The sequence below is a fragment of the Bombina bombina genome, chromosome 4 (assembly GCF_027579735.1).
Source record: "Bombina bombina isolate aBomBom1 chromosome 4, aBomBom1.pri, whole genome shotgun sequence".
In the NCBI taxonomy this organism is placed as follows: Eukaryota; Metazoa; Chordata; class Amphibia; order Anura; family Bombinatoridae; genus Bombina; species Bombina bombina.
In genome coordinates, this window is record NC_069502.1 from 872,606,573 (window position 1) to 872,631,705 (window position 25,133).

General features: G+C 42.0%; 1 protein-coding gene across 1 annotated transcript in view; it reads left to right on the plus strand.

Moving 5' to 3' along the window:
- Nucleotides 1–2,660: 2,660 nt before the first annotated feature.
- LOC128658032 (oocyte zinc finger protein XlCOF7.1-like) overlaps nucleotides 2,661–25,133 on the plus strand; it is a 107,205-nt gene continuing 84,732 nt past the window's right edge. The window contains exons 1-6 of the mRNA XM_053712479.1: nucleotides 2,661–2,717; nucleotides 3,198–3,320; nucleotides 6,672–6,731; nucleotides 7,074–7,221; nucleotides 16,142–16,240; nucleotides 22,173–22,271. Of these exons, the coding sequence (XP_053568454.1) occupies nucleotides 2,661–2,717; nucleotides 3,198–3,320; nucleotides 6,672–6,731; nucleotides 7,074–7,221; nucleotides 16,142–16,240; nucleotides 22,173–22,271 (586 nt within the window). The remainder of the gene's footprint in view (nucleotides 2,718–3,197; nucleotides 3,321–6,671; nucleotides 6,732–7,073; nucleotides 7,222–16,141; nucleotides 16,241–22,172; nucleotides 22,272–25,133) is intronic.

Below are 25,133 nucleotides of genomic sequence, written 5' to 3' on the forward strand. Positions count from 1 at the left end.
CGTGCCTTGTGTTTAATACATTCCCCTCGAAAAACTGCTTTATGGGCTTCCCATACATAAAGAGGGGATGTTTCGGGGATTGCATTGAGGTTAAAGTATTCCGTCAGGGTAGTCGTCAGAGCTTGTGCAGTTGGTGGATGTTGTATCAGATATGCATCTAATCTCCAGATAAAAGGGTGTATTGGTATATCTGGCCAGTTCATTTTCAAGCTTATCGTGGAATGGTCAAACCATGCCGTCGGGGTGATATCTGTGTCAGTCATTAGGGAGAGGCTTGCTTGGTCTAGGTACAAGTGGTCTATTCTAGAGTACATTGCCCACGGGTGGGAGTAGAAAGTGTAGTTACGCTGTGAGGGGTATTGTGCTCTCCATGTGTCAACTAAACCCGAGTGCCTAATGCAATGAAATACTGAGTTAGGTGGGCGCTGTGCAGTTGTGGAAGTTGAATCTAAGAGAGGATCTAACACCGTATTAAGGTCCCCTCCCATTATCACTGTACCTTTACGAACTTCTTGTAGCATCACTTTTAATTTGTTGAAAAATCTATTTCTATGTGAACTGGGGGCATATATATTCACCAACGTAATAGGTCTGTTGTGTATAAGACCAATTAGTATAAGTATTCTACCCTCACCATCCGATGTAGTATGGAGGAGTTCGAACGGTAGGGAATGATGGATGAGAATGCCCACTCCGTTTTTTTTTTTGTGTTCATGAGAATTATAAAAGCTGAGTGGGAAATTTTTATTGTGTAATTTAGGTTCATTCCCTTTGGAGAAGTGAGTCTCCTGTATAAACACTATTGAACCTTTTTGTTTATTAAACCACTGTAGGGCTACTGACCTTTTTGTAGGAGAGTTGAGGCCCTTGGCGTTTTGTGAGACTATCAAAACTGTCTTATGTGCCATGTTTGCATCTGGTCCTACGTGGTGCTATAAAGTGTTGTTTAAAGTATCTTACCATTAGATGTCGCCCTAGATTGCGATGGAGTCCTACCCTTGTGTTATGTTGCATAAACCTTAGAGAGCAAAGAATTGTATCACAACTACCGTCATTTAACTGCCTGGACCTGGGGATCGACCTGAGCTTCATGAGGATACTGAAATAGAACAATGAACAATTAAACAAACATTTCAACAAACTACAAACAAATTCAACAAGGTTAACAAATTTAACTAACATTTCTAAATTCAGGAAAAGGAAATTTGTTCCGTTTCCTGATATAGAAATGAGGGAGGAGGTGTAGCACTGAATTAGTACTACTTTCATTCCCCATTAATTGCTGAAGAATAATTCTTATGAAGGGAATTCACAAGTTGCAGGGACATCTCAAGGGATCTTAAAGTTATTCAATGTCTCTAGGATAGAATAAGCCCAACATTTAACTTTGGCTACAACTGTTCATCAACTAGGTATTCTTGGAGCAATACTTAGTAGAGAGCAGGGAATTCCACTCAGGCAAAGAGTCATCTGTTAGTCTCGTCCAAGTATGATTACTTTTGTGTTTCAACTCTACAATGTGCCCCCTCAGGGTGGATCTACAGTGCAAGGTTGAGGGGCGAGGGATGTTAAGGGGGTTTCTTTGTCTTTAAAGTTATGGCAGTGGAGAATAACATCGCGGGGTGGGCGCCTTTGCTGAGGGTCTAGGTTTCAGAGCTCTGTGCATTCTGTCAATAGAAATATTGGCGCTTTCTTTGTTATCCAAAAGAGAGTCAAAGAGGTCCTGTATGTATTGTGGCAGTGCGGTAGCTAAAATGTTCTCAGAGATCCCTCTTATCCTTAGATTTTGGCGTCTCCCACGATTGTCCAGATCTTCAATCTGCATTTGCATCATTTTAATTTCACTGCTTTGGTGTTGAAGCTGCATGTCATGTAGATTAGTTGATTCAGAAATTTCCTCTGCATGCTCCTCTAATTGTAGTACTCTGTTTCCTAAGTCTACAACATCTTTTTTGACTTCAGTTAAACTCTCCTTTATAAGTTGGCTGACTTGATTCATGAAGGATACAAAGTCCTCTTTGGTCGGGAGAGACTGTAGATCTGCTTTAGTGATGGGGAGATTAGGGTCTGGTATTGAGGCTTCTGAATCTTCCTCTGGTGCGTCACTGTTAGATTGTGGTGAATTGGGTAGAGCAGAAGCAGCAGTGTCAGCAGTTCTGAAATAGGAGTTTAATTTAATGGCAGTTGCTGCAGCTACCTTGCTAACTTTGTCCCCTTTAGGGGGTCTTTTAGATGTCATTTTTGCTAAGAGTCCAGCTTAGAGTGGAAGGTGACCAGTGCCTGTAATTCTTGCAAGTTATTTTTATTAATTACTGTGCCGTATGTTGTGGCCAGCAGGTAGAGGATGCTTTTAGAGAGATTATGGCTGAGTTAAATTTATTATTGCTCCCAGGGGGAAGGAAATGCTGAACTTCTATTGAGTCCTTTCAGTGTTGTTTATGTACCCCTTATAGAAAGCCCACTAGGACCGGTCCCTGCTCCAAATAAATTAATGTCTGTTTACGTGTCAGTCTTTTAGTGATGCAGGGTCACTTTAGCTTACCCCCTTGTCTGCTTAATTCGCGGCACGCTGCACAGCTGGCAGATTTTATCCTTCTCCTCTCTCTTAGAGGTTTGCACGCGATGCAGGCTGATTCCGATTACCCTCTGTTAGTTGTTACATGGCAGTAGCTAGGATCGTTGTCGGAGCAAACCCGACCGGAAATCTCCGTGAAGCGGTAATTTGTTTTCAGGCCTCCTCTGTTACTTCCGTCACAGCCTTCATAGGCCTTTACTGCTACGCCTGTGTGCGAGTGTAGGCATTGAAAATGGCGCCTCCCCGCTACATCACCCGCGCCTTGTATGTCATCTGTCACTGCCAGGAGTGCTGAGAGTCATCCATTGTCCCAAAAGTGGATGCTGTAGGTGTTCCGCTATCTTTATGTGTCACTCTTCTCATCCTTTTCTGCCCTTCTGATTAACTTTAAGGGGAATACCACACGGAGCATTACAATTTTGCAGCCATGCTGGATCTCGGCTGGCTCCGCCTCCCGTCATGTTATGTTTTATCTGCTCTACATGCTGTTGTATTATATTGTACACAAGTGACATAAACAGGTTTAATATCACTTAATCACCTCTTTACCATAATAAAAATACAGAAAGAGCTCTGATTATTTCTCATCTCTTATTTTTGGCTTCTTCCTTTCTTCTCACAGGTGTCACATTTATATCATCTGACTCAGTCACTGATGATAAACAAGATGAACAAACACAGGAAGCAGATGGCAGAGGAGTTCCTGAGCCAGGCCCTGGGCATCATCTGCCTGCTGACCGGAGAGGTGGGAGCTGCTGGCGCATGCCATGATGACACTGGTCCTATTTACTGTGCTTCTTCTTATCCACCAGATCATCTCACTGACCCTAACTTTAGCTCACCCAGACCATCTCACTAACCCTTACTTCAGTTTACCCAGAACATCTCAATAACCCTAACTTCAGCTCACCCAGACTATCTCACTTATCCTAACTTCAGGTCACCCAGATCATCTCAATAACCCTAACTTCCGTTTACTCAGACCCTCTCACTAACCCTAACTTCAGTTTACCCAGAATATATTACTAACCCTAACTTCAGCTCACTCAGGCCATCTCACTTATCCTAACTTCAGGTCACCCAGATCATCTCAATAACCCTAACTTTAGTTTACCCAGACCATCTCAGTTATCCTAAATTCAGATCACTCAGATCACCTCACTAACCCTAACTTCAGCTCACCCAGACCATCTAACTTATCCTTACTCCAGATCACCCAGATCATCTCAATAACCCTAACTTCAGTTTACCCAGATCCTCTTAATAACCCTAACCTCAGTTTACCCAGACCCTCTTAATAACCTTAACTTCAGTTTACCCAGACCCTCTCGCTAACCCTAACTTCAGTTTACACAGACCATCTCGCTAACCCTAACTTCAGTTTACCCTTACCATCTCACTAACCCTAACTTTAGGTTACCCAGAAGATCTCACTAACCCTAACTTCAGCTCACCGAGACCATCTCACAACCCTAACTTCAGTTTACCCAGACCATTTCACAAACCCTAACTTCAGTTTACCCAGACCATCTCACTAACTCTAACTTTAGGAAACCCAGACCATCTCATTAACCCTAACTTTAGGTTACCCAGAAGATCTCACCAACCCTAACTTTAGCTCACCCCGACCATCTCACTAACCCTAACTTCAGTTTACCCAGACCCTCTCAGTAACCCTAACTTCAGTTTACCCTTACCATCTCACTAACCCTAACTTCAGTTTACCCTTACCATCTCACTAACCATAACTTCAGTTTACCCTTACCATCTCACTAACCATAACTTCAGTTTACCCTTACCATCTCACTAACACTAACTTTAGATTACCCAGAAGATCTCACTAACCCTAACTTCAGCTCACCCAGACCATCTCACTTACCCTAACTTCAGTTTACCCTTACCATCTCACTAACCCTAACTTTAGGTTACCCAGAAAATCTCACCAACCCTAACTTTAGCTCACCCCGACCATCTCACTAACCCTAGCTTCAGCTCACCCAGACCATTTCACAAACATTAACTGCAGTTTACCCAGACCATCTCACTAACCCTAACTTTAGGTTACCCAGAAGATCTCACCAACCCTAACTTTAGCTCACCCCGCCCTTCTCACTAACCCTAACTTTAGTTTACTCAGACCATTTCACAAACATTAACTTCAGTTTACCCAGACCCTCTCACTAATCCTAACTTCAGTTTACCCAGAAGATCTCACCAACCCTAACTTTAGCTCACCCCGCCATTCTCACTAACCCTAACTTTAGTTTACTCAGACCATTTCACAAACATTAACTTCAGTTTACCCAGACCCTCTCACTAATCCTAACTTCAGTTTACCCAGAAGATCTCACCAACCCTAACTTTAGCTCACCCCGCCCATCTCACTAACCCTAACTTTAGTTTACTTAGGCCATTTCACTAACCATAACTTCAGTTTACCCAGACCATCTCACTAACCATAACTTTAGGTTACCCAGAAGATCTCACTAACCCTAACTTCAGCTCACGCAGACTATCTCACTAACCCTAATTTCAGGTTACCCAGAAGATCTCACTGACCCTAACTTCAGCTCCCCCAGACCATCTCACTAACCCTAACTTCAGTTTACCCAGACCATCTCACTAACCCTAACTTCAGTTTACCCAGACCATCTCACTAACCCTAACTTCAGTTTACCCAGACCATCTTACTAACCCTAACTTTAGGTTAACCAGAAGATCTCACTAACCCTAACTTCAGCTCACGCAGACTATCTCACTAACCCTAACTTCAGGTTACCCAGAAGATCTCGCTGACCCTAACTTCAGTTTACCCAGACCATCTTACTAACCCTAACTTCAGTTTACCCAGACCATCTCACTAACCCTAACTTCAGGTTACCCAGAAGATCTCGCTGACCCTAACTTCAGTTTACCCAGACCATCTTACTAACCCTAACTTCAGTTTACCCAGACCATCTCACTAACCCTAACTTCAGTTTACCCAGACCATTTCACAGACATTAACTTCAGTTTACCCAGACCATCTCACTAACCCTAACTTTAGGTTACCCAGAAGATCTCACCAACCCTAACTTTAGCTCACCCAGACCATCTCGCTAACCCTAACTTCAGTTTACCCTGACCATCTCACTAACCCTAACTCCAGTTTACCCAGACCATCTCACAAACCATAACTTCAGGTTACCAAGACCATTTCACTAACCCTAACTTCAGCTCACCCAGACCATGTCACTAACCTTTACCAGCTCACCCAAACCATCTCACTAACCCCATCTTCAGCTTACCCAGACCATCTCACTGACCCTTACTTTAGCTCTCCCACTTGCACAACCTACATCCACAATACCTTCTCCGGCACCCAGGGTCCTCTGCACAACCCTACATTGTAAAATCTCTACCAGCACTCAGTATTCCCTGTACATCCCAAAACATCCCCTGCACAAGTTTCCACTGTAAAACCTTCTTGGTGCTCAGGGTCACCTGCAAAACCTTCCAGTATTAAACCTACCCCAGCACCCATGGTTCCTTGCATAACCCTTTATCAAACAACCTCCCCCTGCAGTGTCCCCTACATAACTGTTCACCTTAAAATATTCCTCAGCACCTATGGACCCCTGCTCAACTATCAACTGTAAAACACCGCTAAGCACACAGGGTCCTCTGCAGAAACCTTCACTGCAACCCCCCCCCCCCCCCCCCCCCCACAGCACCCGGGACCACTGTACAATCCTTTACTTAAAAATTTAACAACCCAAGCCACGCACCCTCAGTTGCATAACCCTCCCATGCCCTACTACATAACTCCCATGGCAGATCCTAAGGGTTCCCCTGCATAATACCAAACAAAACATAAACAATATAAAACACTAGTTACCAAGGGCTACCTTGAATGCGAGGAACCTACTATTACCCAATGATCTTCAGCATTTTCAAACAACAGAAGACCCACAAAGTAATTCTGTCTGCTACATAACTGTGTTGATCAAGACTGTAGCAAAAAACCTTAATTTAAAGAGATTTAGAAGTAAATGAGAACTGGAGAAATGTTACTCCAGAGAAACAGAGTCTGATGATTTTCTCTTATGTTTTATAGGAATATGTCATTGTGAAAAAGAGACACTCCCAGAACACTATTCACCGGCAGAGTAGAGAGGTAAGTACTGCTGGAGAATGTAACATTATATCAGAGTCATATTACAGTGACGCCCTTTACTAACCTATTTGGCCCTGTGCGTGTATTTCCTACCGTCTGTCTGCGTCTCTGTATGTTTTCAGTATCATTATCCCCTAACAGTAGCATTCACCGGCTGAGAGGTGGGTGAGCACTGCTGGGGAATGTGACATTATACCAGAGTCAAGGCACAGTGACGCCCATTACGTAACCAAATGTCTGTGTCTCTGTATGTTCTTAGTAACATTACGCTGGCTCTGTTAGTAAAAGTGTGTGACAGAACCAGTCCCTGTGTCAGCGCTGAATGAGTTGTGTGTGTTTCAGGTGCCTATAAAGTGTGATGACGTTGCTGTGTATTCCTCTATGGAGGAGTGGGAGTATATAGAGGGACACAAGGAGCTTTACAAGGATGTTATGATGGAGACTCACCAAGCACTAAGTACTATGGAGATCTCAGAAAACAAGAGCTCAGGTAACTTTGTTTAGTAGTAAAATATGTTGTATACAGGGTGTGTCTGGGCTATGACCCAAGATGGCTGCTAAACTGGAGGCTCTGACAGAAAAGTTGTATTTATTTATTTATACATGTACTGTATGTATCTCTATGTTAAAGCCCTTTGCAGTCCTTTTTTTTTATTTATTTTTTTATTTAACTGTTTTTTATTAAGTTTTTGAAACAGGAATACAGAAGATACAGTTGTACATATAATATGCAACAAAAAGAAAAACAAAGCTGTAGAGGTGACACGGAATCAGAGCATGTGACTATGTATATAGATGATGGTCAATTTGTATAAAAATACATAATATAACTGGAGTAAGGAAATATTGCTATACATAGCAGTGGGTTTTCCCCCCGTATTCTGGGGGGGCAGTCTTGTGTTACATAATAAAGAGTAGTAATACAATGACCCTAGATCTAAGTTATTATTTCCTTTGATCCCATATTTAACAAATATCTGCAATAAAATCTTGTTTGCCTAAGAATGTGTAGTGTATTCTTTCTAAAGATAGGATGTAATCTACTTCTCTCTGCCACATGGAGAGAGTGGGGATTTGTGTAGACTTCCAGAACCTGGGTATAAGGCGTTTGGCACAGTTGAGCATGCACCGAAATAGCTGTCTACGGTAGATGCAAGGTATAGGAGGAGTGTTGTGCAAGAGGATTACACTAGGAGAAAGTGTTACGTTAAGACCCAGTGTATTGTTAATACATCTGGAAATATCCTTCCAATAAGTTTGTAGGAGGGGACAAGCCCACCAGATATGTGATAGGATTCCTGTTCCACCGCAATGCCTCCAACACAAAGAGGAGGAGTTTGGGTAGATGCTATGTAGACGATGCTGGGTTAGGTACCATCTAGATAATAGCTTGTAGTTCATTTCTGCAAACATCAATGAGGGAGATGATTTTTTAGTTTCCACAAAAATATTGCTCCACTGGGCTTCAGTTAGGGTGAGATCAAGCTCTCTCTCCCATTTAGCTATATAAGAGGGTTGTTTGGCTGGGTATGAGCCTCTGAGCAGTTTATATATGATAGAGATTTGGGATCTCGTCATGTCTGAGGTCGTGCATAAAGATTCAAAAGGGTAAAGGGGCCTGGTCAAGTCATTAGTGTAGGGGCTATTTGTTATGGCATGTCTTAGGTGTAGAGAGGGGAACCAGAGGTGGAAAGGGGGGCCAAGCAGCTGGGAGAGTTCCTGTTGTAAACAAATCTGGCCATTGTTAAGCACCAAGTGTGCCGGGACATTAGAGGGTGAGTCAGCAATGGACGGGGTCTGTAAGGAGTGTGGTTGTAGTAGCAGAGGGTTATTAAGGAGAGGAGTAAGGGGTGAGGGTATAGTCGAGATGGGAATGTCTGAGGCTAGGGTTTTATCCCATACTTTCAGAGTAGCGACCACGTAGTAGTTTTCTCCAACATTGGTGTGTCCGGTCCACGGCGTCATCCTTACTTGTGGGATATTCTCTTCCCCAACAGGAAATGGCAAAGAGTCCCAGCAAAGCTGGTCACATGATCCCTCCTAGGCTCCGCCCACCCCAGTCATTCTCTTTGCCGTTGCACAGGCAACATCTCCACGGAGATGGTTAAGAGTTTTTTGGTGTTTAAATGTAGTTTTATTCTTCTATCAAGTGTTTGTTATTTTAAAATAGTGCTGGTATGTACTATTTACTCTGAAACAGAAAAGGATGAAGATTTCTGTAAGAGGAAGATGATTTTAGCAGACAGTAACTAAAATCGATTGCTGTTTCCACACAGGACTGTTGAGATGAAGTAACTTCAGTTGGGGGAAACAGTTAGCAGTCTTTTCTGCTTAAGGTATGACTAGCCATATTTCTAACAAGACCATGTAATGCTGGAAGGCTGTCATTTCCCCTCATGGGGACCGGTAAGCCATTTTCTTAGTTAAACATAAAAGAATAAAGGGCTTCAAAAAGGGCTTAAAAACTGGTAGACATTTTTCTGGGCTAAAACAATTGCTTTACTAGGCATATTATGCAGATTCTAACTAATTATTGGTATTATAATCTTGGGGAACGTTTAGAAAAACGGCAGGCACTGTGTTGGACACCTTTTTCAGATGGGGGCCTTTCTAGTTATAGACAGAGCCTCATTCTGGGACTGTATAGGGGTTAAATGTAAAAACGGCTCCGGTTCCGTTAATTTAAGGGTTAAAGCTCTGAAATTTGGTGTGCAATACTTTTAATGCTTTAAGACACTGTGGTGAAATTTTGGTGAATTTTGAACAATTCCTTCATACTTTTTCACATATTCAGTAATAAAGTGTTTTCAGTTTGAAATTTAAAGTGACAGTAACGGTTTTATTTTAAAACGTTTTTTGTGCTTTGTTGACAAGTTTAAGCCTGTTTAACATGTCTGTACCATCAGATAAGCTATGTTCTATATGTATGAAAGCCAATGTGTCTCCCCATTTAAATTTATGTGATAATTGTGCCATAGTGTCCAAACAAAGTAAGGACAGTAATGCAACAGATAATGATATTGCCCAAGATGATTCCTCAAATGAGGGGAGTAAACATGATACTACATCATCCCCTACTGTGTCTACACCAGTTATGCCCACACAGGAGGCCCCTAGTACATCTAGTGCGCCAATACTTTTTACCATGCAACAATTAACGGCTGTAATGGATAACTCCATAGCAAATCTTTTATCCAAAATGCCTACTTATCAGAGAAAGCGCGATTGCTCTGTTTTAAACACTGAAGAGCAAGAGGACGCTGATGATAATTGTTCTGACATACCCTCACACCAATCTCAAGGGGCCATGAGGGAGGTTTTGTCTGATGGAGAAATTTCAGATTCAGGAAAAATTTCTCATCAAGCTGAACCTGATGTTGTGACATTTAAATTTAAATTAGAACATCTCCGCGCACTGCTTAAGGAGGTGTTATCTACTCTGATGATTGTGACAATTTGGTCATTCCAGAGAAATTATGTAAGATGGACAAGTTCCTAGAGGTTCCGGTGCCCCCCGACGCTTTTCCTATACCCAAGCGGGTGGCGGACATAGTAAATAAAGAGTGGGAAAGGCCCGGCATACCTTTTGTTCCCCCCCCTATATTTAAGAAATTATTTCCTATAGTCGACCCCAGAAAGGACTTATGGCAGACAGTCCCCAAGGTCGAGGGGGCGGTTTCTACTCTAAACAAACGCACTACTATTCCTATCGAAGATAGTTGTGCTTTCAAAGATCCTATGGATAAGAAATTAGAGGGTTTGCTTAAAAAGATTTTTGTACAGCAAGGTTACCTTCTACAACCAATTTCATGCATTGTTCCTGTCACTACGGCAGCGTGTTTCTGGTTCGAGGAACTAGAAAAATCGCTCAGTAAAGAATCTTCGTATGAGGAGGTTATGGACAGAGTTCAAGCACTTAAATTGGCTAACTCTTTTGTTTTAGATGCCGCTTTGCAATTAGCTAGATTAGCGGCGAAAAATTCAGGGTTTGCTGTCGTGGCGCGCAGAGTGCTTTGGCTAAAGTCTTGGTCAGCGGATGTGTCTTCCAAGACAAAATTGCTTAACATTCCTTTCAAAGGTAAAACATTATTTGGACCTGATTTGAAAGAGATTATTTCAGACATCACAGGGGGAAAGGGCCACGCCCTCCCACAGGATAGGTCTTTTAAGGCTAATAATAAGCCTAATTTTCGTCCCTTTCGCAGAAACGGACCAGTCTCTAATTCTGTATCCTCTAAGCAAGAGGGTAATACTTCACAACCCAAACCAGCCTGGAAACCAATGCAAGGCTGGAACAAGGGTAAGCAGGCCAAGAAGCCTACCACTGCTACCAAAACAGCATGAAGGGATAGCCCCCGATCCGGGACCGGATCTAGTGGGGGGCAGACTTTCTCTCTTTGCTCAGGCTTGGGCAAGAGATGTTCAGGATCCTTGGGCGCTAGAAATAGTTTCTCAAGGTTATCTCCTGGAATTCAAGGAACTACCCCCAAGGGGAAGGTTCCACAGGTCTCAATTATCTTCAAACCAAATAAAGAGACAGGCATTCTTACATTGTGTAGAAGACCTGTTAAAGATGGGAGTGATACATCCAGTTCCAATAAGAGAACAAGGAATGGGATTTTATTCCAATCTGTTCATAGTTCCCAAAAAAGAGGGAACATTCAGACCAATTTTGGATCTAAAGATCCTAAACAAATTTCTCAGGGTACCATCGTTCAAAATGGAAACTATTCGAACGATCCTACCTACTATCCAGGAAAATCAATTTATGACTACCGTGGATTTAAAGGATGCGTACCTACATATTCCTATCCACAAGGAACATCATCAGTTCCTAAGGTTCGCTTTTCTGGACAAGCATTACCAGTTTGTGGCACTTCCATTTGGATTAGCCACTGCTCCAAGGATTTTCACAAAGGTACTAGGGTCCCTTGTAGCGGTTCTAAGACCAAGGGGCATTGCAGTAGTACCTTAGAAATGAGGATTTTTCTGACAGAGGTCAGAAAATCAAAACTTCTAAGCTCTTGTCAAGTACTTCATTCTGTTCCTCGTCCTTCCATAGCGCAGTGCATGGAAGTAATAGGATTGATGGTTGCAACAATGGACATAGTTCCTTTTGCACGAATTCATCTAAGACCATTACAACTGTGCATGCTCAGACAGTGGAATGGGGATTATACAGACTTGTCTCCGACGATTCAAGTAGATCAAAAGACCAGAGATTCACTCCGTTGGTGGCTGACCCTGGACAATCTGTCACAGGGAATGAGCTTCCGCAGACCAGAGTGGGTCATTGTCACGACCGACGCCAGCCTAGTGGGCTGGGGCGCGGTCTGGGAATCCCTGAAAGCTCAGGGTCTATGGTTTTGGGAAGAGTCTCTTCTCCCGATAAACATTCTGGAACTGAGAGCGATATTCAATGCTCTCAGAGCTTGGCCTCAACTAGCAAAGGCCAAATTCATAAGGTTTCAGTCAGACAACATGACGACCGTTGCATATATCAATCATCAGGGGGGAACAAGGACTTCCCTGGCGATGAAAGAAGTGACCAAGATAATTCAATGGGCGGAGGATCACTCCTGCCACTTGTCTGCGATCCACATCCCAGGAGTGGAAAATTGGGAAGCGGATTTTCTGAGTCGTCAGACATTCCATCCGGGGGAGTGGGAACTCCATCCGGAAATCTTTGCCCAAATAACTCAATTATGGGGCATTCCAGACATGGATCTGATGGCGTCTCTTCAGAACTTCGCGCTATCCCGATGCACGTTAAATTCAATTACACTCAAGCGAACACGTTTGCTTTCAACTCATAGGGGCCTATTTACTATGGTGCGAGCGGACATGATCCGATATAGCGGCATTTATTATTGCACCAGCAGTTCTTGTGAACTGCTGGTGCAATGCCGCCCCCTGCAGATTCGCTAGCAGGGGATGTCAATCAACCCGATCGCCCAAAGATGCGTGCAAAGAGCCACAATAAACCCCCTATCGCTCACATTCAACAGTTAGCGCATCACTCGTAATCTAGCCCTAAATTAACAGATTTAGATAAGATTTGTAGTTTTAACCTAGGAAACACATAAGTTCAATATGTTAGTCAGGGACCCCTATAGTATTTTTTTTTATTTCTTTTTGTAAGCTTGTTGCTCAGTGGATACTATTGTTAAGTCTAATGCCTATTCAATTAGGGCTGCAGTCACAACCTAGGGCTCTAGTTTTAATTAAAAATATTAAAGAGTTCCTTACTTATAGCTGTCACGGATGCCCCATCCCTGAACCTTTAATGGGGGACATAAAAATGTAATTTTAATAATTATTATTATAATGGAAAGTGAATTTCAAAATACTGTTACCAGGTAAGGTAGGAGGGCAGCACTGAAAAAACAATAAGTTCAGCAAGTTCCCTACCTCCCTGGCTGTTTTTCTATTGAGAAGGGATTGAAATATTAACAATCTGCAGCCAGACAAACTCCATAGGAAGTATGCACTCCTTTGATTGGCTGAAACACATTTATTTAAAGGGACAATAAACACCACTAACATCTCTATTTATTCCCGCACAACATTACCAATCAACCATTATTCACATACCCCCAATAGTAAAGAACATCATCAGCCATATATATCGTTAGCGTTATCATCTAAATCTATGTGTCCAAAATGGCCCCCCAACTCCTCCTCCCTGTACCTTCTTCATCAACGTTCAATATTTTTTTGAATACCTCTGCTCGTTTACGATGTTTTCAACAGTGTCATCACGCAGTGCAGGTGACATATGAACGTTACTGGCATGGCGATGCGCACCGCAATGATTTCCCCTATCTTCATTACCGGATGATCCGAGGGAACACTTTTAGTATCAGAATCTGTCTGTAGCGTTCAATTTCAAGCACAGAAAAGTGGTTATCGAATGGTTCCAGTTTTTTAGTTCCCCCTAGACGTTGTGCATGCGCAAATTCAGCGCGTCACGTGTGATCAGATACGATGACGTAAGCGCAACAGTCTGTGAAAGGAATGATACAATAATTTGCAAGTCGCTTACTAGAGGAGCATGTGGAATCAAGGTTAGGAAGAAGTATTCTTAGGGGCTGAGTTTGAGGGCTATTTTTAACAGTCTGGATGCACTGTTTGAATTTACAAGGAGACACAATGCGATGTGAAGAGGTATATTTAAAACATTGCAGAATAATCAACAGGCTCACTACTATTGAATAAGGTAAATTTATATGGAGTGTTTTACTGTCCCTTTAATTGGTTCTGTTTTAGCCAATCAAGAGTCGAGTTAATGACCAATCAGGAATTTCTGCAGCTGACATTCTGCTATTGGTTGCCTTTCCATCATACTGCTAATTGATCACAGTGTCTAGATTCTGGCTGCCATTGTTCAGTGTCTAAGAAAGGGAAAGTTTTTTTTTTACTGTTTTATGGCACCTAGACTGTGATAAGAAGTGCTATTTATAACCATGCAGTTCCCTCAATAAAACAGACAGTGTCACTGGGATGAATGGGCTATTATCACTTCATGAGCTTTTATCACTAAAGGATCTAGTTACATTGAGCCTGCTGTGACCCACAGGGCTGAGCAACAGACCCTTTCCACTGGAGTGGTGGAGAATATCGCTGGAGTCTCCCTGTTAGAAGCTGGTCCTTTGCAGGAACCAGGAAAGCCACGTTGACTGCAGGACTGACCGCTTCTCCCTCCAACAACCACTGGCAACACCCACCCTGTGACAATAGCGTGCTTATGTTCTACACCCTATTTTTTGTTCAGCAACCAAGGCACCTGCTCATGACATAGCTGAGGACATATAGCCCTATCTTTTTGAGTTCTATATGATTTATACCTTGCGCTAAGGACTCATGGTTACTTACAACTCCATTGGTGAAACTTAAACTTAGTGTAGTGGATGCATTTTGGTTGGCTGGCCTAACTGATCAGTATTACTAACATGACCATGTTCAGTGCATAACTTAAAGAGGTGACTCATTAGCTCCAGGGGCCGAACTACCATTGGTGCAGCAGCTGCAGTGGTACCGGGGACCCAAGGTCTGGGGGGCCCCATAGCAATCAGTCTATAAATTGGCTTGTGCAGAATGTGTACAATCCTAATACAGGTGAACCTTTTATTAGTGCAGGTTGTAGGTGTAGCTACCTCTTTATCTATCCTCAAAATCATTTTACAGAAAAACCTTTTGGAGGGCCCAAAAAATGTTTTGCACCAGGGTCCTCTGTTGAGTAGGTTCTCTACTGATTAATTCTTACTTGTATTTGCACAAGTCTTCCATCTATTAGTCAACTCCCCCATGGTTTGGCTGGAAATATAACTTTTTCATAGCTTTTTTTTTTGCCCCTATCATTTATTTTCTGTTTGATAGTATTTTATACGCCGGGTCCACAAGTGGCCCTTATATTCGCTTCGTGTTCCCCTTCACATATTTTCTTTGTAATGCTTTTAGTGGCCCAAAAATGTCCACTATATTTAAATAGGGATAATTATTTGTTATAGTTTTATAGTTTTTGAAACTATACAGGGATTTATTTCATACTAAAAATGAAGTTTATGTTATGGAACATTTGCTATTCACTTTACATATGTATATTGTAGCTTTGCTTTTTTTATACTGTTATATTTGTGATTCATGTATACGCATTTTGTGATCACTTTGATTTTTGAAAGCAAATGATGCTTGTACTTGTATCTATCTTACCTCCATAAAGAAAAGAAAAAATCTCATTCAGGAAAAGCACGTACACTAGTGAGCAACAGAGTGCAAATCTCTAGTGAATCTGTCATGTGTGAACTAATAAGCTGTCTGATTATAAACAAGTTTAATACCCAGCAACAATAATAAAAACACATTTAAAAGGTCAAGAGGGATTAATGTTAAATCAAATATATATATAATATTTTATAAGCGAAAAGTAACAAATGCTTTGTTTTTGTTCTTAAAAATGTATACATTTTAAAGGTATACTGAACCCAATTTTTTTTTCTATCGTGATTCAGATAGAGCATGCAATTTTAAGCAACTTTCTAATTTACTCCTATTATCATTTTATTTCCGTTCTCTTGCTATCTTTATTTGAAAAAGAAAGTCCAGAACCCTGGACAGCACTTGTTTATTGGTGGATGAATGTATCCACCAATCAGCAGCAACAACCCAGGTTGTTCACCAAAAATGGGTCGGCATCTAAGCTTACATTCTTGCTTTTCAAATAAAGATACCAAGAGAATGAAGAACATTTGCTAATAGGAGTAAATTAGAAAGTTGCTTAAAATTGCATGCTCTATCTGAATCACAAAATATAAAATTTGGGTTCAGTGTCCCTTTAAGATACCTTTTTACATGCAACAAAATGTGTTTCATATTGATTAAACAAAATAAAAGTATTGCATCTTTATTAGAATTAACAGGTCACAGTGATGAAAATCTAGACACAGGAGCACATGGTGAATTTCTACAGAATATTCAGCCAGTGGAAACCCCATCAGACGTTGCTGCAGGTGAGAGATCTATGGCAGAAGCTACTAGTAATGTTTTCTTCACCATTTATCTGAAAACTCAGGTGTTTAAATCTTTACTAATAATTATGTAAATGATAGACCCGAAGACAAACTAATTACAATCATTACAAACCAAACTGGTACTATAAAAGTCCAGATAAGCAGGGAGCGCCACAGAGTCCAGCCTAATATTGAGAAAAATGCAGATCAAATCAAGGATGATGGATCCCAGGAGTGGAAACGCGAATGCACAGATAAGCCGATCTCTTCAATCACACAAACTCGTAAAGGTATCATACAAACATCAGTTCTGAAAGACAGAAAAGAAGAGGCGCTTCCTTGTGCGTATCGGCTATATACAGATAGGCAAATGGCTACAGGTATCGATCGATCTCAATATACTCACAAAGGGAGCAGCACCGAGTTGTGCTATTATATAGGCAGATCCAGATAGAAATATTGTTTCTTACAGGATAAAGACGGGTTGGTTAAGATGAGAGAGCATATTCTCTAACCCATCTTTATTTAGAGCCATTTTATACCACAGTGGATATCCAGATACAGGTTACTCATACATATTCATACCAATCTTTACACATCTTTGACCAATTTTGCTAAGTCATTTTGCACATACAATTTACACACATTTAGAGCAGAATTTGATTCATTCATTTAGGCCCGGGTATTTCTATGACACTTAAGGGGTGGGAACTTCTCTGTGCTTTTTTCACAGCAAGTCAGTCCTATTGCAAATACGATTTGCTTCAGACTTACGCTTTGTAATAATAAGTTGTGAAATATCGCTACTTATGTTTTGGTAGCTAGTACAACTTCAATTGAGGAATGAGCGATATTGATACATTTTACTTCTATCTAGAAATAAGAACTTAAGTGCCATGAGTGTTAACACAGTGTATCTCTATTCACAAATAGGAATTTAGTTGATTTAATTACTAATTGGCAATGCAGTTGCTATCCATGATGTAGGAAGCCTTTTCTAATTGATTGGTTTAGGTAGATTTAAATAGCTAACAAAGCGATATGTTTTATGCCTGAGGAAATGGTCAGTGGACTGAGAAACGCGTAGCGTGCCAAACTGATCTATTTATGAGTTCTAAATTGTTTTAAAATTTGTTTTACTTCCATTCACGTGTGTTTATACATATCACTTCGCACTGCCTGGTCTGTACGATCACCTTATATTGCCAACCAGCTGGGCCTGGTTACCTGTGGCATTTCCTGAAGCCAAGTTGGACTGCAGCTTATTTGCGCTTAGAGTACACTGTATCCGGATTCTTGAGACCACGGTGTCAGCAAGCTGGAGCGCTGTGAGACTCAAGTCTGCCTCTAATAGCACAACTGGGTGCTGCTCCCTTTGTGAGTATATTGAGCGATACCTGTTGCCATTTGCCTATCTGTATATAGCCGATACGCACAAAAAAGTGCCTCTTCTTCTAATTACAATCATAAAATACTGATGTGTTGTTTAATATTACTGTATAGATGTCAGGGGTGTGGAAATTTAAAAAAAAAAAAAATCTACTTGTCCACAGGACTAAAGTGGTAGCCTAGTCTACTTGTCCCTTATGACAATCTACTTGTCCTGACACACAAATGTAATGGGACCAATCTATTTATCACAGAGGGGGGTACTATTTACACCACCCAACAATTAAAACAATTTAAAATAATATCCTGTTGTATAAGATAAGTTTGAAGAAAAAAAAAAGTAAATATTAAATATAACAATTTTTAAGATTATACATATATACTGTATTGTTAGAGGCATTAAAGGTAGACGCTCTGTTAGCGCACCTGCATAAAAACTCTCTGGTGCATAGTATTCATCTGCACTTTATGCTTTGAGGGCAGTGGCAAGTTGCAGTGGGCAGGGGTAATTAAGGGGATCCATGGGCAGATTGTGGGCTCCAAACAAGGGTGTTAGGACCCAATTTAAGGCACAATTTGTGCCCAGGTTTGTCAGCCCTGCGCTGAACATTTCTGCTCCACAATCGTGCACTCCTTTTAATTGTAGCCCACAGTGGTGATAAATTCATCATACAACATACTGTCTGTGCAATATGGCGCATATGCAAACTGCCACATATGTTACACACACTCGATCATTGCTAAACATACACTTGCTGGACCGTTAATGGCTGTTTGCTGTTAATTCATTGGTTTTTTTTTTAGTTATTTAGCGTTGTTTGTGCAAATATCCATCCATAGTATCAATGCTGAAAATGTTTAGACAGCGTTGCCAAGGCAACTATACAGTTGTATTCATAACTTTGTCAGTATTGTTTACCCATTTTTTTTTTAAAGGCAGCAATATTGTTACATGCATAATGTCATAAAAATAATATTCTTTAGGGTCAGAGTAAATCTCTAACTTGCCAGAGATGGGTGAAACATCCTCTCTGGTATCCAATGAGTTTGTGGGGGCTTTTTGTTTGGTTTTTAAAGTGCCATTTAATATTTAGTAGCTAGTGTTTCTTCTGCTGTCAGAGTGCTGGACACGTCTGTAAAACTCAGTGTTAGGGTTATGTCACTTGTCACTTGTCTCTTATACATTTTATGGCAATATACACTCATTACCTGCACACCTTCTACATATCTTTATGTATACTGTACTGTTGTGTGCGCTTCTGGTGCTGTTAGTAACGCTTTATGTTTTTACAGCCATTAAACTTAGTAAAGAATCAACAGAAAAGCTAAGACCATTTAAAAAAAAAATAAAAAAAATTGTGACAAGTGGCTTTTCTCTGCGCAGTTTAACCCTTGCATATATTTCTTGTGGCTGTAAAAACATAACCCTAACACTGAGTTTTACAGAGGTGTCCAGCACTCTGACTGCAGAAGAAACACTAGCTACTAAATATTAAATGGCACTTTAAAAAACAAACAAAAACCACCCACAAACTCATTGGATACAAGAGAGGATGTTTCACCCATCTCTGGCAAGTGAGAGATTTACTCTGACCCTAAAGGATATTATTTATATGACATTATGCATGTGATAAAATTGCTGCCTTTAAAAAAAAGAAAAATATAAAACCTATATATACACACAGAGAGAAGCACACTCACAGGAACGAACAACTGGCTCAATACTATTGTTAGCCTGTTCTATGGCGATTTACCACCTGGGTGCAGCTTCTTTTAGCCCAGTAATGCTTTTCACAGAGAAGAACTTTCATGTAGTATATCAGTCTGATCCCGCCTATTACGGTCAGTCCAGCACCGAAAATACCAGGCAATTCCTTTCTGAGCAACGAACACAGCAACCCCAGACGATCGTTTCGGCCTTCATTGGGCCTCGTCAGGTGTAGCTATATTCCTCTAAGCACACTGAGCAAGGAGTCCACATCTGGTTTCCCCTTTTTCCCATAGGGAGACTAAATACACACAGAGAGAAGCACACTCAAAGCTGCACCCAGGTGGTAAATCGCCATAGAACAGGCTAACAATGGTATTGAGCCAGTTGTTTGTTTCTGTGAGTGCACTTCTCTCTGTGTGTATTTAGTCTCCCTATGGCAAAAAGGGGCAACCAGACGTGGACTCCTTGCTCAGTGTGCTTAGAGGAATATGGCTACACCTCAGTGACGAGGCCCAATGAAGGCCGAAACGATCGTCTGGGGTTGCTGTGTTCCTTGTTCAGAGAAGAATTGCCTGGTATTTCGGCGCTGGACTGACCGTAATAGGCGGGATCAGTCTAATATACTACAGGAAAGTTCTACTCTGTGAAAAGCATTACTGGGTTAAAAAGCTGCACCCAGGTGGTAAATCGCCATAGAACAGCCTAGCAATGGTATTGAGCCAGTTGTTCGTTTCTGTGAGTGCACTTCTCTCTGTATATATATGTGTGTGTATATATATATATATGTGTAAATAATACTGATTTAGATTTGAATACAGCAGTATAGTTAACTTGGCAACACCGTCTAAACATTTTTAGCATTGATATTATTGATGGTGGATATTTGCACAAACAAAAACGAATTAACAGCAAACAGCCATTAACGGTCCAGCAAATTAGAGTGTTTGTTTAGCAACGATCGAGTGTGTGTAACATATTTGGCAGTTTTTGCAATACGGCGCATACGCAGACTGGGTTTGTTGTATGATGAATTTATCACCACTGAGTTGCAACTATCGAAGCACCATTGCAGATTTGTCAGTTCCCCAGCGGGCGGCATAGAAGTCAGTCAGCATGTGAGATACTACAGTTACTGAAATTCACATTACTATGCTTTGTACTCCATGCATGTGTGACAAACAGCAGCATGCGGCACAAACTACTGTGAAAAGGAAACTCTGCTATTGGGTCATGAGACAATTTTATGTTACATTTTAAAACGTAACTGCATTACATATGTCACTTCGCTGTACCTACCCTAATTACTGCAGTGTAGAATTATTATTTACCATTATCCTGCCGGTTATTTAGCTTTGGCATTCAGGAATACCCCACGGTTATTCATTCCTCGCCTACTAGCTGCCTCCCAGCAAATCAGTGGCGTTGCTTTTGAAGCAGCAATGGAAGAAGTGTCAGAGGAAGATAGCCAGGTTTCAGTAATTGCTAAAAGGTCTAAAGCGTTAGAAACAAACAGGTCGTTAACAGTTGTAAGTTTGTTACAGACAGAGTGAGCATTCCAGAGAGCACAAGAAAAGAGAGGGGATAAGCGTTGTGGGTTAATGGAGATTGTTAGTATTGCGTGACCTATAGTTTTTGCAGTGGGAGACTGAGTGAGAGTGTGAAAGTGTGGCTATTGCTGCAGGGCCAGGGTTAGGGAACATGTCACCAGCAGCAAGAAGAAGTAGGAGTGTGAGTGACTGGAGGGGAGAGTGAAACTTGTAGGATCGGGTGTGATTAGAGACAGGAGAGTTAGATGGGGAAGTGTTTCTAAGGAGATAGAGTAGTTCATGAGAGGACACCATAGGGGATGAGCGAAGGGAGGGTGAGATATGGATAGTGTGGGGGTTGTTGTTAGTGTTATAGGGGCATGCATTGAGTTTTAGGAGAAGGGCAGACAGAACAGAAAAGACATGGAGATCATTTTGCAGGTGTATAGTTAGTGAGGTTTACCTGTTTGTGGGACTGCAGTTTCCCCTTTAACTCCAGTTAGTAACTCTGCCACTTGTAACACAGAGCCACTTTGAGCAGAGAGCCAGGCTCAAGGGAGCCTGTGGTCTTCTTTTTATAGCAGTGAGATCTGAGGTGTAAATAAACATAGGTCCCCACGGCAATATTTGAAGTGTGCCTTCACTGAAACTAATTTTAGTTTCAGTGTGCGCACTTTCTGCGCCGTGTAGGTACACTTCAAATAGGGCCCTCCGCAGTAAAATGCAGACAAGCTGTGACGTTGTGTCCCAATTGACTTCAATGGGAGAAACATTGCTGCTCGCCAACATTGCTCAGACACGCCCCTTTTCTTTGAATATCTCAACAGATGCCATCGAAGCAGTTTCCCGATGGTCTGTCGATGCTTTAAATATCGGGGCCTATGTGAGGGGTAATCATATGGGGATTTCTCTGCCTTTATTTAGATCCTACCCTGGAAGTGAGTGTGTGGGAATTGCAGAAGTTATCCTTTTTCCCCACAGTCAAACAGCAATCCTGATAGCCCGTCAGATAGAATTTTTCTCCCCTCTACCTTCTCTGGCGCCATGTCATGTAGGCAGGTATGGTCTGTACCGCTGTCTTCCTCCTGGTGCTGAGACCCTTGAGACTGGGCCAGGCAGAGGCAGACTGACATGCTTTCACTGCTGCCCCTATTTAGGGGTTGAAATCCCCATGGTAACGCAGACCTCCGCAATGGATATTTCAGCTGGGTGCAATATCTAACACTCTCCCATACCATAAGTAATCTCAACGTGCATCACGTGACTCCACCCCCCCGGAAGCCTCCCTCATTTTATTTTTCATTAGATGTAACAGGTCACAGTGATGAAAATCTAGACGTGGGAGTACGTGGGGAATTTGTACAGAATATTGAGCTTGTGGAGACCTCATCAGATGTTACTGCAGGTGAGGAATCTATGGCATAAGTTTCACTATTTGAAAACTAAGATTCTGATATAATTTAATCCCCATTAATATCTATGTAAATGATGCACCTAATCTATTTGGCACACAAACACATACACTATCTTCCCTTCTCTTTCACCCTCTGCTTCATGTATATAGTACATACACACACCCTCTTACCTTCTCTCTCACCTTCTGATTCATGCTAATGGTACACACACTCTGCTTCATGTGAATGCTACACACACACATGCCCTCTATTCTTTTCTTCTCTTTCACTCCATGCTTCATCTGAATAGTACACACACACACACCCTCTCCTCTCTTCCCTTCTCTATTACTCTCTGCTTCATGTAAATGGTACACACACATGCCCTCTCTTCCCTTTTCTCTCACTCTCTGCTTCATGTAAATGGTACACACACATGCCCTCTCTTCCCTTCTCTCTCACCCTCTGCTTCATGTAAATGGTACACACACATGCCCTCTCTTCCCTTTTCTCTCACTCTCTGCTTCATGTAAATGGTACACACACATGCCCTCTCTTCCCTTTTCTCTCACTCTCTGCTTCATGTAAATGGTACACACACATGCCCTCTCTTCCCTTCTCTCTCACCCTCTGCTTCATGTAAATGGTACACACACACATGCCCTCTCTTCCCTTCTCTCTCACCCTCTGCTTCATGTAAATGGTACACACACACATGCCCTCTCTTCCCTTCTCTCTCACCCTCTGCTTCATGTAAATGATACACACACATGCCCTCTCTTCCCTTTTCTCTCACTCTCTGCTTCATGTAAATGGTACACACACATGCCCTCTCTTCCCTTCTCTCTTACCCTCTGCTTCATGTAAATGATACACACACATGCCCTCTCTTCCCTTCTCTCTTACCCTCTGCTTCATGTAAATGACACACACACATGCCCTCTCTTCCCTTCTATCTTACCCTCTGCTTCATGTAAATGACACACACACATGCCCTCTCTTCCCTTCTCTCTTACCCTCTGCTTCATGTAAATGACACACACACATGCCCTCTCTTTCCTTCTCTCTTACCCTCTGCTTCATGTAAATGGTACACACACATGCCCTCTCTTCCCTTCTCTCTCACCCTCTGCTTCATGTAAATGGTACACACATGCCCTCTCCTCCCTTCTCTCTCACCCTCTGCTTCATGTAAATGATACACACACACGCCCTCTCTTCCCTTCTCTCTCACCCTCTGCTTCATGTAAATGGTACACACACATGCCCTCTCTTCCCTTCTCTCTCACCCTCTGCTTCATGTAAATGGTACATACACATGCCCTCTCTTCCCTTCTCTCTCACCCTCTGCTTCATGTAAATGGTACATACACATGCCCTCTCTTCCCTTCTCTCTCACCCTCTGCTTCATGTAAATGGTACACACATGCCCTCTCTTCCCTTCTCTATCACCCTCTGCTTCATGTAAATAGTACACACACATGCCCTCTCTTCCCTTCCCTCTCGTCCTCTGCTTCATGTAAATAGTACACACACACATGCCCTCTCTTCCCTTCCCTCTCGTCCTCTGCTTCATGTAAATGGTACACACATGCCCTCTCTTCCCTTCTCTCTTACCCTCTGCTTCATGTGAATGGTACACACATGCCCTCTTTTCCCTTCTCTCTTACCCTCTGCTTCATGTAAATGATACACACACATGCCCTCTCTTCCCTTCTCTCTTACCCTCTGCTTCATGTAAATTACACACACATGCCCTCTCTTCCCTTCTCTCTTACCCTCTGCTTCATGTAAATGATACACACACACGCCCTCTCCCCCCTTCCCTCTCGTCCTCTGCTTCATGTAAATGATACACACACATGCCCTCTCCTCCCTTTCCTCTCGTCCTCTGCTTCATGTAAATGATACATACACATGCCCTCTCCTCCCTTCTCTCTCACCCTCTGCTTCATGTAAATGGTACACACATGCCCTCTCTTCCCTTCTCTCTTACCCTCTGCTTCATGTAAATTACACACACATGCCCTCTCTTCCCTTCTCTCTTACCCTCTGCTTCATGTAAATGATACACACACACGCCCTCTCCCCCCTTCCCTCTCGTCCTCTGCTTCATGTAAATGATACACACACATGCCCTCTCCTCCCTTTCCTCTCGTCCTCTGCTTCATGTAAATGATACACACACATGCCCTCTCTTCCCTTCCCTCTCACCCTCTGCTTCATGTAAATGGTACACACACATGCCCGCTCTTCCCTTCCCTCTCACCCTCTGCTTCATGTAATGGTACACACACATGCCCTCTCTTCCCTTCCCTCTCACCCTCTGCTTCATGTGAATGGTACACACACATGCCCGCTCTTCTCTCTCACCCTCTGCTTCATGTAAATGGTACACACACATGCCCGCTCTTCTCTCTCACCCTCTGCTTCATGTGAATGGTACACACACATGCACTCTCTTCCTTTTTCCCTCACCCCCTAGTTCATGTAAATGATACACACCTGTGCCCTTTCTGTCTCTACTCCTCATCCTCTCGTTCATCAAATGGTATTCGGAAAACCCTGTTTTATTGTGAATACAGTTTTTTTGGCAATTAATAGTTATGTGACTTAATATAGAAATTAATTGGCAACTAGTATTTTGGAATATAATTATCCTTTTGAATCAATGACTGCAGTGGGATGTTAATTGATCTACAGATTATTATATTTACAAAAGGGACAGTAAAGTCAAAATTAAACTTACTTGGATTGGACAGAGCATAGCATTTTAAACAACTTGTCAATTTGCTTTTATTATAAATTTTGCTTAGTTCTCTTGGCATTCTGTGTTAGTAAACCTAGGTGAGCTCAGGAGCGTGCACGTGTCT